Source organism: Natator depressus, chromosome 12 (assembly GCF_965152275.1).
Source record: "Natator depressus isolate rNatDep1 chromosome 12, rNatDep2.hap1, whole genome shotgun sequence".
NCBI lineage: Eukaryota > Metazoa > Chordata > Testudines > Cheloniidae > Natator > Natator depressus.
This window is the reverse complement of record NC_134245.1, coordinates 1224510-1237611: the sequence shown is the minus strand read 5'-3', so window position 1 is coordinate 1237611 and position 13102 is coordinate 1224510. Positions and strand designations below refer to the sequence as shown.

Genomic DNA, 13102 nt, shown 5'->3' with positions numbered 1-13102 from the left:
TGGACCAGTCGGGGAAGAGAGAGTTCCTGCCCTGCTTGTCACCCCCTGGTGGATGAGTAAGGACACAAGAGCCAGAGTACCCCTGAAGAAGCTCTGCCCCCAGGCCCAGGTGGACAAAGTCAGGGGCATGGGGAGAGCACCTATGGGATGAGGGAGGGGGAGGGGCAGCTAGCTAGCCACGCCAGGCCACACCCACACCCACACCCACACAGGCCTCCCAGCCTGCCCACCTGCCGGCACAGGGCCTCACCTCCTGGCTGTACTGGCTGGCGAGTACCCCCCGGACAGGGGGCACATCGTAGATCTCCTGGGGCCCGGAGGCGAGGAGGTGCCGTGGGATGTCGTACTCGTCCTGCTCGCCTTTGGGTGAGTCGTAGATGTAGACCTGCCCCACCCGAGTGGGCACCACCACCTGGAAGGGAGCACAGGGGGTGAGCAGGGTGCTGCCACGCAGCACAGGTGCCCCCAGCCCGGGGGGAGCAGAGTCTCTCCCGGTACGGGTGGGCGGCGGCTCTGGGGAGCAGAGAAGAGAAACTGTGGGGGTTCTGCACCCAGGAGCTCCTGCCTAGGCACTGAACAAGGGGCAGTGCCCACAGTAAGTGCCCCCATCCCAGCTCCAGGCCGATGGGCAACCCCCCCACACGCCTGGTGTCCCCTGTTCACATTGGTGCAGGGGACGGATGTTCGGCAGCCAGCTCTGCCTCCTGAACTGCTCCTCGTCCCCATCCTGCTCACCTGGGAGTGGCAATGCCAGAGCCTGCAGCTGCTGCCAGCTGGCCCGGCACAGCCAGCCAGAGGGAGCCGGTCACAGCTGTGGGATGCCTCTGGAGGAACAAAACAAGCCAGCTGCCGAGCTCCCTGGATGTGCTGACAGCGGGTGGGAGCTGGGGCGGGGGGGCAGCTACAATGCGGGCAGGGCTCCTCCAATGCAGTTGGGCACATGGTGAGCAGCAGCTGGCACCACCGGCCTCACAAGAGTGGCCAGGGCCCCAGTTGGCAGCCCGGGGCTGGTGGGAGAGCCCCTCCCCAAGAGCTCACATGCGAGGCTGGCGAAGGGAGGAGTGCCGCCCTGTTTTGGGGGGACTGAGGCTCAGAGAGACCACGGAGCACGTTCTGGGTGCTACAGAGAGACCGCGATGAAGCCAGGAACCCAGGTGGCCCAAGAGCCACAGCTGCAAGTCCAGCCTCCCTGGAGGCGATGGGAGGTGGGTGGGACTCACTATCAGCCCAAGGCAGAGCCAGCCCGGCTTCTCCCGCTATTTACCCCAGCCCTGTGAGCCAGTGAGAGGCAGAGAAGGGCGTGAGGGCAAAGGGCTCCGTGCCCGTCTCTGTCACTCTCCATGGCTGGGCAAGGACAGGGTCATGTAGCCCTCTGGAGTCTGCCTGTGGCATGGCGAGGAATGCACCGGCTGCGGGGCTGGATGAAAGCGAGAGGGAGGCGGGGGCCCAGGTGTACCCAGCTGTGCCACATGGCTTGGGCCAGCTGGCACCGTGGCGGGGTCCGAACCCAGCCCACATTTACATGCCAGTGGGGTCCGCTCATTGAGCTGCTGATCAGAGCCAGCTGGAGCTGGGGTGGGACGGGGGGCTGCAACACTCCCCATGGAATGGGACAACAGACGGCAGATGGGAGCCAGCTCCGCAGGGAGCTTCCCTGGGCGGTTGGGAGGCGGAGAAGGGGGCTGCACAGGGGAGGAGGAGACAGGACTGTTTGTGGGAGGGGGTACGTGTGGGGGAGGGGAGAGAGGGCTGTGCGTTTGGGAGCATGCTGTTGCCATGCCCAGACCCAGCCCAGCGTATGAGGAGAGGGCTGCCGGAGAAGGAACGACAGTCTGGTGGTTAGGCTGAAAACAGGTACTTAGCAGACCCAGGTTCCAACCCCAAATTGACCACAGACATGCCCAGATGACTCTGGAGATGTGCCTCAGTTTCCCCTACTGCTGAGTGGGAGCACGAGCCCTGCCTGGGCTCCCGGGGGCTGTGAGGTGCTCCCATGCCACAGGGAGTGTGGCTCAGTGGGCGTAGCCATGCCCCAGGCAGGAGCAGCCAGCCATGGGAGAAAAGGCAGTGGCTGAAAGGCGAAGGACCAGCCAGGGCTGCTGTCCTCTGCACACACCACTGCCAGGGTTCTACCAGCCGCACAGGGCCTAAAGCTGGCCTGGGCCCCACTCTGGCCTACAGCCGACCCATGGGAGTTGGGCATATCAGGACCCAAGTGACAAGAACATTAACCTGTGGGTAGAGGGGCAGCGGCAGCGCTGGGGAGAGCCCAGGGCTGGGATAGGACAGTGTGTGTGTGTGTCTATGTTGTTGTGTCAAACCACAGTGGTTTGGGGCTGATAACACCCCAGCACCCCCCGGTCCCTCCACTGCAATGTGCTCCCTGCACGTGGGTCAGCCCCTGATGCGAGCAGTGGGGGGCTGGGGCTTAGGCCTGCAGGACGCAGCTCGCTTGGCATAGCTTCCCCCGGATGGTGTTTGCACAGCTGAGTGCATGGGCCCGTGCTGGGCAGGCAGCGTCCTGGAGTGGTCCTCCCGCCTGGGGCACTGGGCCTGGAGCCGCCTGCTGTCTGTACACATTGCTGCGTGCTGGCCATGGCCAGTTTGGGCTGAGGGATTGCACCCCTGTTTCTAGGGCCTGGGCTGTGGGGAGCGAGCCCTGCAGCACCCCTGGGCTGGCTTGCAGGTCAAAGGGTGCCCAGTGCAATCCCGGCTCTGGCAGCCCGCTTTGCTCCTCACCGATCTTAAAGCCAGAAGGCGCCATCTGGTCTGACCTCCTGCACATTGCAGGCCACAGAACCTCATCCACTCCTGTAACAGACCCCTAACCTCTGGCTGAGTCACTGATGTCCTCAAATCTTCATTTAAAGATGTCAAGTTACAGAGAATCCACCATTTACTCTAGTTCAACCCAGCAAGTGACCCTGCCCCACACTGCAGAGTCTCTGTCAATCTGACCCAGGGAAAGTTCCTTCCCCACCCAAATACAGCCATCAGTTAGACCTGGGCATGTGGGCGAGACCCAGCAGCCAGACAGCTGGGAAAGAATCCTCGGTAGTGACTTAGAGCCTGCCCCGGCCGTTGGGGATATTCGCTCCTAATATTCGCTCCTTACCGACCGTTCAGTTCCCCACGTAATCCCCAGCTCCTCCCATGTGACTAACAGCCCCCCAGGGCGCTATCTGATGCCTCACTGGCAACCCATTAGAGCTGCAGAGTGATTGCCCTGCTGTAAAACTGGGCTGTATTTTATCCCGATTGCCCTTTGCCTTTATGGCCTTACCAGGGTGGCAGGATTGCCCTGCTCTCAGTGCGCCTGGCTAGAGGGCCAGGCGGAGCCAGGACTCCCCATGAGCCATGCCCAGAGACAGGTCATGTCTCCCTCCCAGTGCCTGTGCCAAGGGTGCTGACAGGGCCATCCCTGGCATGGGCTGTTAGCCTGGTGCTGGAGCCAGCCTCTGCCCCAGAGCTGCAAAGGCTGCCCCCAACCTGGGGAGCTTTGCCAAGGACGATCAGCCCACGCTGGCACCTTGCAGAGTAGCTGCTGCCTTGGTGCACCTGCTCTGGGAAGCACGGGCCAGGCTGGCTCCCTGGCCAACACCAGGGAGGAGTCTGCCCCAGGCTTTGGGCAGGAGGGTTATGCCTGGTGTGCCCCTGCACTTGAGCCTTCGGTCCTGGGGGCACAATCCCTGTAGCAGCAGGCATTCCCAGCCTACCACCCATGCCTATGCGTGCGCCTGCCTGCTTCAGGGCATGGGCATGTCTGTGTACACGTCTGCATGCACGTGTGTACATGTCTGCGTGCAAGTCTGTGTGCACGTGTGTGTGTGCACATCTGCGTGCACGTGTGTCTGCGTCGGACTGTGTGCACGTCTGCTTGTCTGTGTGCACGTGTGTCTGTGTGCATGTCTGTGCGCACCTGCCTGCTTCTGGGCATGGGCACATCTGCGGGCGGCCGTCTGTCTGCGTGTGGCTTATGGGTGCACCAGTGCAGCTAGTGAAATTGGCATCTGGCACCATCGCAGCTCTGGGTGTAGGGGATACCACTAGCTGTCTCGCAGAAGAGACAGTTTGTAGCACTGTAAACACACTGAATGGCACAGAGAACTCCAGAGCTGGCTGGCTGGGGGCCCTCCCCAGGGAGGCATGGACCTAGCAGGCTCCACCCCCTTCCTCTTGACTCCTGCATCCCCTGGGGGGACCTAAGGGATCCATTAGTGCTTGGGGCTCAGAGCAGCCCCTGGGGGCAGGAGGTAGCTGGGGTTCCCCTGAGCAGCGGGGGTTCATGGGGGTACCCGAGTCCCAGGGTGCATGTCTGTGCGCATACCCTGCACACTGAGGAGGGGGGCAGGTATCTAGGCAAGGTTCCACCCACAGCCCCCAACTATCCCAGCTCTGCCAATGCCCCTCAATCCCAACCTGCAGCCCGCTGCCTTCCTAGCCCAGGACTTCCCACCCCCATCTGCCCCTCGATCCCGACCAGCAGATGTAACGTTTGCTCTCAAGTGACAGCTGACACCAGAAATTCAAGGCTTAACAGATCTGGGGAGCAGCAGCCTCTGGCCCCAGATTGTACTGGGGAATTCCCCCCACCCTTCCCCAGCAGCTGCTTCCCCTGCAAGACAAACCCTTGGAGGCAGGGACGGCCTCCTCCTGAGATTGCGGAGGGCACCAGCAGCCAGGCCAGCTGCCAGCCTGTGATTTTGCTCCCCAGCCCCTGTAAAGGCTCAGCCAGGCTGCTCTGATTGGCATGGATTAGCTGCCCTGGCACTAAGGGGCTGGTGGGTTTCACTTCTCTGGGGTGTAGCTTACAGCTTTACTGGGCGGTGCTTCCACACGTGGGCTGCCCTGTGGGGCAGGGGTGGGAATCGGCTAGCCACTCCAGCTAAGGGCCCCGTCCCCTCGCTGCAGGGGGAGGGACTGGGGCTTTCGGAGCTCAGGGTTCCAGCCCCCCACTCCCATGGGGGACCCCTGGAGCAGGGTTTGGCAGCAGCGAATCACACCTGTGCAAGGGGCGTGTCCTGCAGCCTGCCCAGCCCGGGGCTGCACATGGAGGGGCTGAGCACCAGGGCGATGGGGTCAGCCACAAGGCAACACCCACAGAACTGCCCCCCACCCCAGCTGCCAGGCCTGCTGGGAGCAGGGGCTTCGTATCCCGGCTCTGCCAGGGGTTTCGGATCCTGGTTGCTCTGAGGGTGGCATGAGAAGCCATCCAGCCGCTCCGGCTGGCTCATGCCCTAGCACCCCATACACACCCCTCGATCCCCCTCCACCGCTGCCCCCCCAGCCCCCGTCCACACCCCTCCAGCCCCCCATACCCACCCCCAGCTCCCCGTACACACTCCTCTAGCTACCCAGACACATCACACTTTCCCTGCATCCACCCCCCGACCTTTCTCTAACCATTCATACCTCTGTACACACCCCTCCAACCACCCCCTACCCATCCCCAGCCCTCTATCCCCCCATATATCCATTCTGGGCTCCCCAGGAAGCAGAGCACAAGCTGGAACAGCCCTGAGGCTGCTCTAATGTGCCTGGGGGCTGGGCAGTGCAGAGGGGCATGTCCCCCACAGGGCAGGGATCGGGGGACTGAGAATCTCCAACAGGATGGGATGACAGTGCTCCTCACTCCCACAGCCTCCCACCTTTCCACCCAGTGCCGGCCGTGGTTCAGCCAGGTGGAGCCACTGGGCACAGCCAGGCCTTACGTCAGCTCCCCACCACGCCCCCCCAACCTTGGTGTGAGCTGGGGGAAGAGGCAGCCCCTCCGGCTCCTGCTACAGCTGGCGCTCGCCTGCTGAGGCCAGCTGCTGGGAGCAGGACAGGAAGGTAACAGACTCCAGGCTCGGCTGGTCACAGGCCAAGCTTCAATACCACATACTCGGCCTTGGCAGCTGCGGTGTCAGGCCCAGCCTCAAGGTCAGGCTGCCGGGCAAGGGCAGGTGGGGGATGGCCTAGCTCCTGCCACAGGTAGGGACCAGGATCCAGGCCCTGATCCTGCCCATAGCTGAGCCCTCCCCCGGCACAGCCACATGGACCCCAGAGCAGTTCAGGATTGGGGTCCCAGGCACGACGGCGCTGACCCCAGCCAACTCCACCGAGACACCCTCTGCCAGGTCCTGGAGAGCCCTGGTGGGGGCCCTGGGTACAGGGCACACGGCCTTGGCACGGAGCCCCGGGGCAAGCGAGCCAGCAGGACAGCCAGCAGAACCCAGCCATGGGCATGGCCAGCGTGGGCGTCTCCTCGGGAGAAGGGGGAGGAGGCGGCATCGGCTCAGCCCAGCCGTGAGACCACCCCCCCCAGGTAAGCTGCACCCCAGCTAGCCCCCGGACACAAGGCCGGATTTGCACAATGTCTGACTTCCAGAAGAGCCAGCTTCAGTGGGTGAGGGTGGCGTGAGCTCAGCACCCAGGGCGCTATGCCAGGGCGCCCACCGGGAACGGGCCGATGGGCACAGCAGAACCACACCACTCTGTCTCACTGAGATCCAGCCCCCTCACATGGACAGTTCCTGTCCCACCAGAGCCCCTCCAGTGCCCAGAACCCTCTGCCTGAGGACACAGAGGTAGGAGGGGGTCCCAGGATGTTCGCCAGCCCTGAGGGGTTTAAACTCGTCTGCCTCCGGCAGAGCCTCTCAGGGATCAGCCCAGACCTTGCCACGGCCGAGCTGGGAGTGGCTGGGACCCGAGACGAGGTTCAGCCCAGCCCAGGGCAGGGGCCTGCAGCAGAGGAAGGTGCCAGACCCTACCCAAAGCAGCCATGGCACAAGCTGAACCAGGCTCCTGCCCACTCCCAGCAGAGGCTGGCTTCACCCAGAAGTGCAAGCCCTTCCAACAGCTCTCAGGCATGGACACAGCCTCCCCGCTGCTCCCCGAACCCCCTCATGGCTCCCCCATGTGTCCAGCACTTGCTGGGAGGCTGCAGCCCCCACTCATCGGCTACCCAGCCATCCCAGGGCAGCCTCAGCACAGGGCTCTTGACAATTCACCAACAGCAGAACTCACTGGGGACAGGTGTAAGAGGCGCTTTAAGGGTAGGCAGTGAGGCACAGTGGCCAGAGCCCCAGCCTATGACTCAGGAGACCCGAGCTCTATTCCCAGCCCTGCCACGAGCTGGCTGGAGGACTTTGGGCAAGTGACGTCCCCCCTCTGTGCCTTAGTTTCCCCATCTTACAGATGACAACATTGACCCTGCACTGGAAAGCGCTTTGAGATCCCCAGCTAGGGATTTGCATTAACGGGGCCCTGCAAAAAGCTCGCTAACTTACAGGCCCTTCCTGCCTGCCCAGCCCTGGGGAGCGCTCGCTTGTACAGAAACGGCCGGAGATTTTATGACATCTACATCCGGCACGTAAACCCAGACCAGGAGGCTGGCGCGGCCACTCCCCATCACAGAGCTTGATAAGGCCTCCACTTGACAGGTAGAGAAACTGAGGCAGGGTGGCAGCTGAAGTCATCAGCAGAGCCTCGAACAGAACCTGGGGCTCCCCACCCACAGGGCCATGTGTTCACTGCACTGGCTCAGACCCAGGGCGCAGTAGGCCAGATCTCAGCTGCCAGCAACCCCAAGATAACCGTTGCTTGTCACTGCTGGGATGCTGGCAGAGGGCCTCGTCCTGAGACAAGATGTGAGCTGTCCTGCACCCCAACATGGCCAGTGTATGGCAGAGAGGCGCCTAGTTCCCTGATCCACGCATGCTCTCCTGCCTTCTTCCCTCCCCCAGGACACCGGGGTCGCTTGGTGCCAGCTGTGCTTGGCTTGGCCCTGGGGCACCAGCTGGTTTCCCCAGCACTGTGGTCGGACCACAGAGCCTGCTTGCCCCCTTGCCCCGTCCAGCAGGATGTTCCAGGTCTGTAACACCCCAACTTAAATCTGGCCCCTCTTCAGGGCTTCCCACAAAGCTCTCAACAGACAGGGCTCTGCCCTGCCCAGGGCCTGGCGACTCAGAGCCTGTGGGGCTGAATTTCCCAAGAAGCAAAGCACTCACTGAGCTGTGCCCCTCAACCTCCGGCTGGGGCATGGCAGGCCCTGTGCCTGGCCACCAGCACTCTGCCCGCGGGGTTCAGGAGCCGTGACTCTCACCCTGCGACCTTGTGAGCAAAGGGCATGCTGGGTACCTGGCAGCAGCATCTACCAGACCATTGCTGGGAGCAGAGATGCAAGCTGGGGCCCCTGGCTTTTCCCTCACTCCCTCTGTAGCATAGCGCCCATGAATCCTTCCCTGCGGCTGGCACAACCACCAGAGACAGGCAGGAGGGATGGGCCCAGCCCAGCCAGCGCCTCTTGCCCCCTACAGCTACATCCACGGGCTGGGTGCCACAAACATGGGTGGGACTCAAACCCACCTCCAGGACCAGCTGGCACCCAGACACAGAACCGCCCGCTGCCCCAGCAGCTCGATCTGGGGACACTGCTTCCCGGAGCCTCCCAGTGCCTGCCCTGTCCCCCCAGCCTCGTAGCACGGGCCACAGGAGACCCACCTCCTAGGCCTGGCAGCTGGGGAGAGTGCTGCATGCCCAGGCGGTGATCTCTCTCCCCAGAGCTGCCACGCTGCCCACCCCCCTGCCAAGGAGACCCTGGAGCCAGCCCCCCCGGCTGCACCCCCAGGGGGCGCTGGGCAGGATGACAGCCTGGAAAACAGCCCAAGGAAAAGCCGTGTCAGGGCTCTGGTGCCCAGGTGTGCCAGCCCCTGCCAGCAGCATCTGAGCCCTGCCCAGCTGCTGGGCCCCCTGTGGCAAACGACCCTGCTAGATAACGCTGGACAAAGAGGTGCCCCCTGGCGGGTGCTGGCATCATTATGGGCAGGGGGGCGGGCACATGTCCCTGCCCAGCTCGTTAGTGGGTCTAACGAAGTCAGGCAGCGTCAGAGCATGGCCCGGCACCCATCGTGGCCCGGAGCTGGCCACATCACCCAGCCACATCACGCCGCGCTCCTTGTCCCCAGCTCTAACCGCCAGACAGCACTGCCAGGCCCCTGCACCACGTGGCGTCCCTCCAGGGACAATGCCCCATGGGGTGGAGATGGCCCGCCGAGAGCCCCCAGTGTCAGGGAGCAGGCACACTGCCCCTACAGCTGGCACAGGAGGCATGCAGGGGTGTGTCCAGAGCACCCTGCGGCTATTCTCTGCCCTCGGGGACCATGGAATAAGCCCAAGGAAGGGCAGCCCACAGGCTGCTGCAACGTGCATGGAGACCAGGCAGGTGTCAAGGGGTTAATGCCCGCTCTGGCCCCCTCCCCGGACTCCAGGCACAGAGGAACAGAGACTCGCAGCATCCCATGTTGGGAGCCCAGACGCCCTGGTGAGGGGCACAGCGCGCAAACCCAGCCTGAAAGGGGCGGGGGCCTGGCTGTGGGGATATTACCCTGAATGCCCCACAGCGCCCCCAGAAGGGAAGGATTGCCCCCAAACTCTCCGGAAAGCAAAGGCCGGGGGAGCTCCCAACTATCCTGGGGGTATCCGGAATAGAAACATTCCCTGCCCATCGTGCCCACCTCCAGCTCCTGCCTCAGCACTGGAAGAGCTGCCTGGATCCCGCCACGGGGCCCTTGGGCAATCTGCAGAGCAGAACTGGGCCCTGAACCGTGTGGGGATGCGTCCTACCTTTCCCTGGGGCTTCGGCCCTTCCCAGCTCCTCACGTCCAAGGACGGCGGCACCTGGTAGATGTCCTGGCCCAGCCCCACAGCCGGGGGCACCTGGTAGATCTCCTGTGGGGGGCTGGCGGAGATGTCCGGGGCGTGGCTCTGCGACGGGGGCACCTGGTAGATATCCTGGCAGGTGTGGAGCAGTGGCTGCTTTGGATATGTCAGCGGCTGCTTGGCTGGAGGCGAGGGGAAGGGCGCCCCTGGCGCAGAGCCCGGGTAGAGGCCCGGCTGTCCCTTGCTCAAGGCTGGGATCAGGTAGATGCTGTCCCCTGGCGGCCGGGCAGCGGGGTGCAGCACGTGCTGGTGGGAAGGTGCTTGCCCTTGGCCAGACCCCGCCTGCTGCTTCTTGTCATACATGCCCACCAGGATCTTCAGGCGGTTGCCGGGCACAATGCCCTGGCGCCCGTGCAGCGAGCAGAGCCACCAGCCATCCAGGCCCTGCGTGTTGCGCTCCAGCACTGTCATGATGTCGCCCTTCCGGAAGGAAAGCTCATCTGGGGACTCGGACACGTTGTCGTACAGCGCCTTGGCCAGCACATTCTGGGGGGGAGAGACGAGGGAGGGTGAGCTGGCCGCACAGGGACCCTGCCCTCCTGCCCCTCGGCAGCCCATGCCACTCGCGCCACCCAGCACCGTTGCTGGGGGATCTGGGTGCGGGGCACCGAGAGACCTTGGCCTCCTCTCCCCCAGCGCTCTATGGGCTGGGCCGGACCCTCCCAAAGCAGCGAGGCTGGGAATGAGGGATCCCCAGCCACAGCTCCCCGCCCCGGCACCTGCAAAGCGGCCACAGGTGCCCACTGCCGCCAGGCTCCCCGGACAGCTGGAAGGTCCACGGGGTGACCCCCGCCCTGAGCGATATCCATGGAGCCCATGCAGCCGGCAAAAGGCCTTTGTGGCAGTCCTTAGCAAGAGGACCCTGTGTGGTGACACTGAGTGGCCCGAGAGAACTGCAGGGTCAGCCCACAGCCAGCATCCCCGGTCCAGCCATGCCCCAGCAGGACAGAGACGTGCCAGCGTCCGGCTGCAGGGCTGCCCCCATGAACAAGCAACCCTGGTCAGAAATCCACTAACGGGGCTCCACCAGCATCTCCCAGCACCTGCCTGCGTCCCTCCATCCTGCCCTGCGCTCTGCTGAACCCCCACCAGGCACAATGCAGCGGGTGCCCAAGATCTGCTGGGAGACAAGCAAGGCCTCTGTTGCGCCTGCCCCTTAATGGGGTACTGCCAGCTTACAAACCACTGTGGTTGGACACCCAGGGCCTACTGAAGGGAACCGGAGCTGGGCTCCCAGATCCTTTGTCCTCCCCCATCCCAGTCCCACCAATTTAGACCCCCCTCCCACAGGGGAATCTGACATTAAGGGTAAGATTGGAGCCTTGCTAACCACCATGGAGCTGAGCACATTCATGCCACTGCAGAATCTAGCCTATTGGCTACACAGGAGCTGCAGTGATTTGCACCTGGTGGGAATCTCACCCCAGACTGCAAACCCTTTGGGGCACAGCCCATCCCCTGTGGGGGCTGGCCCATGGTGGGTGATGCCCACACCCACAGAACAAACCCGAATCATTAGCCTGGCTGCTGTTGGGTTTTTCATCCTCAGCCAACGCACAGACACTGCCCAGACACCTGGAGGTGGAGTCCCTGCCCCAGGGAGCCTAGAATAAGGACCCAAAACAGGCAGAATGGAGGAACATTTTGCAAATGGGGAAACTGAGGCATGAGAGGCTAGGGCCAGCTTTTGCAGCCAGCCAGACACGGCAGGAGCTTCTAGCAATCTGGGTTGTGCATAGGGGTGGGGGATCGGAGCCGAGCGGGTTTCGAACCCCAGCACAACATGACTTGTCCAGGGTCCCGCATAGAGTCCATGGCAGAGCTGGGCCTGGAATCCAGGGCCCCACTGCAGTGCTTTATCCCCACTCCCATCCTTCCCCAAGGGCCATGCTAGCTCAGGGGATGTCCTTGTACCGAAGGTTACCTGGGGAAAGGGTCCAAAGAGGGAAAACAATTGTGGGAGCACACTGAGTGTGGCCAGCTCACATGGTTTTACAGCGAGGCTCCTGGTCTTTGGTGATTTCCTTAAAGCCCAGCTCCTGGAGTCAGGTGAGAATGTGACAACTGCAGCTTGCACTGGAGAGAACAGGCTTCGTGAGAGGCACAGAGTCACCTGGCGGTGGGGCTGGGGATGCCCAGCTGCCCCGTGGCAGGGCTCCTGCAGGGCTGGCAGTGCCCCGGATCAGGCCCCAGGCACAGAGAGCAGCCTGCTCCTGGTGAGCCATTTCCTGCTCCCTCCCCCGTGCGGGGGCGCTGATAGCCAATACTCGCCAGCGTTCCTCAGGCCCCTGACACATTGGTCATGCTTCCAAATATAACCCAGCCTGGCCCAGGGGCTGAGTGATGGAAAGAACCCTCAGCACACAGCCACGCACAGTCACTCTGCTCCTGGCCGTTCGCAGGCAGAGACGCCGACTGGGGATTAGTCACCCCCACGCCACACTGCAGGCAGACGCTCTGCTTCCTGGCCAGCCCCAGCTTGCTGCTGCTCCTGGCCCGGGGCTGGGATCCAGGCAGGAAGAGGAACACAAGGCACTGAGCCCATACGCAGGTTCCTCCACACGACCCCCCAAGGGGCACAGCTACATCCCTCACACGGCCCCTCCACTGTCCCAAGATGCAAGGGACTCCCCCCCAAGACCCAGCTGCCTTCAGACCTCGTTGGGTAAAGCCAGAACGACCTGACTGGCTCAAATGGGGGCACGTCCCATCTGCCCATCTCACCAAGGGCCACACCTCCATCTGTGTGATTCTGCAAAACAAACTGTTCCAAGTGGGACTGGGGGGCACTGGCAGAGCTGGGGGGCAGAAGCAGGGAGGAATCCAGGGCTGGGATAGCTGGGGCTGTGGGGCAGTATTGAGGGGCACTGGCAGAGCTGTGTGAGGGAAGCCCAGGGCTGGGACAGCACGCAGCTGTGGGTCAGAAGTGAGGGGCACTGGCAGAGCGGGGGGGAGCCCAGGGATGGGATAGCAGGGGGCTCTGGGTTGGGATCAAGGGGCACTGGCAGAGCCTTCTGGGGGGGAGCCCAGGGCTGAGACAGCAGGGGGCTGCGGGTCAGGAGTGAGGGACACCAGCAGAGCTGTCTGGGGGGAGCAGGCCCAGCTCCTGTCTGCCCTGTCCAGACTGGAAGCACATGGTTTCCCTGCACTCTCCTGAGAGCCCAACTGCTCAGCCCTGGACTCTCCAGCTCTATTTCCCACTTGCCCCCTGCAGAGGGAAGTTCCCAGCAGCTGGGGGCTCCCCCCGAAAGCAGGAGGGCGCAGGGCTCAACCATGCAGGGAACCAGGGACCAGTGGGCAGCTCCAGCCGGTCCCAGAGGAAGCCAGATGCCAGAGGTCAGCCATTCCTCCAGCAGCACCCACTGCAAAGGCCCCTTGAGAGGGGCAGGGAGGGGCCCAG

General features: G+C 63.4%; 1 protein-coding gene across 2 annotated transcripts in view; it reads right to left on the bottom strand.

Moving 5' to 3' along the window:
- Positions 1 to 13102, bottom strand: part of BCAR1 (BCAR1 scaffold protein, Cas family member) — a 38879-nt gene that overhangs the window by 7659 nt on the left and 18118 nt on the right. For both annotated transcript variants that reach the window (XM_074968304.1, XM_074968305.1), the window contains exons 2-3: positions 9607 to 10188; positions 251 to 412 (exon numbers count right to left, since the gene is read on the bottom strand). In XM_074968304.1, coding sequence (XP_074824405.1) covers positions 251 to 412; positions 9607 to 10188 — 744 coding nt within the window. The remainder of the gene's footprint in view (positions 1 to 250; positions 413 to 9606; positions 10189 to 13102) is intronic.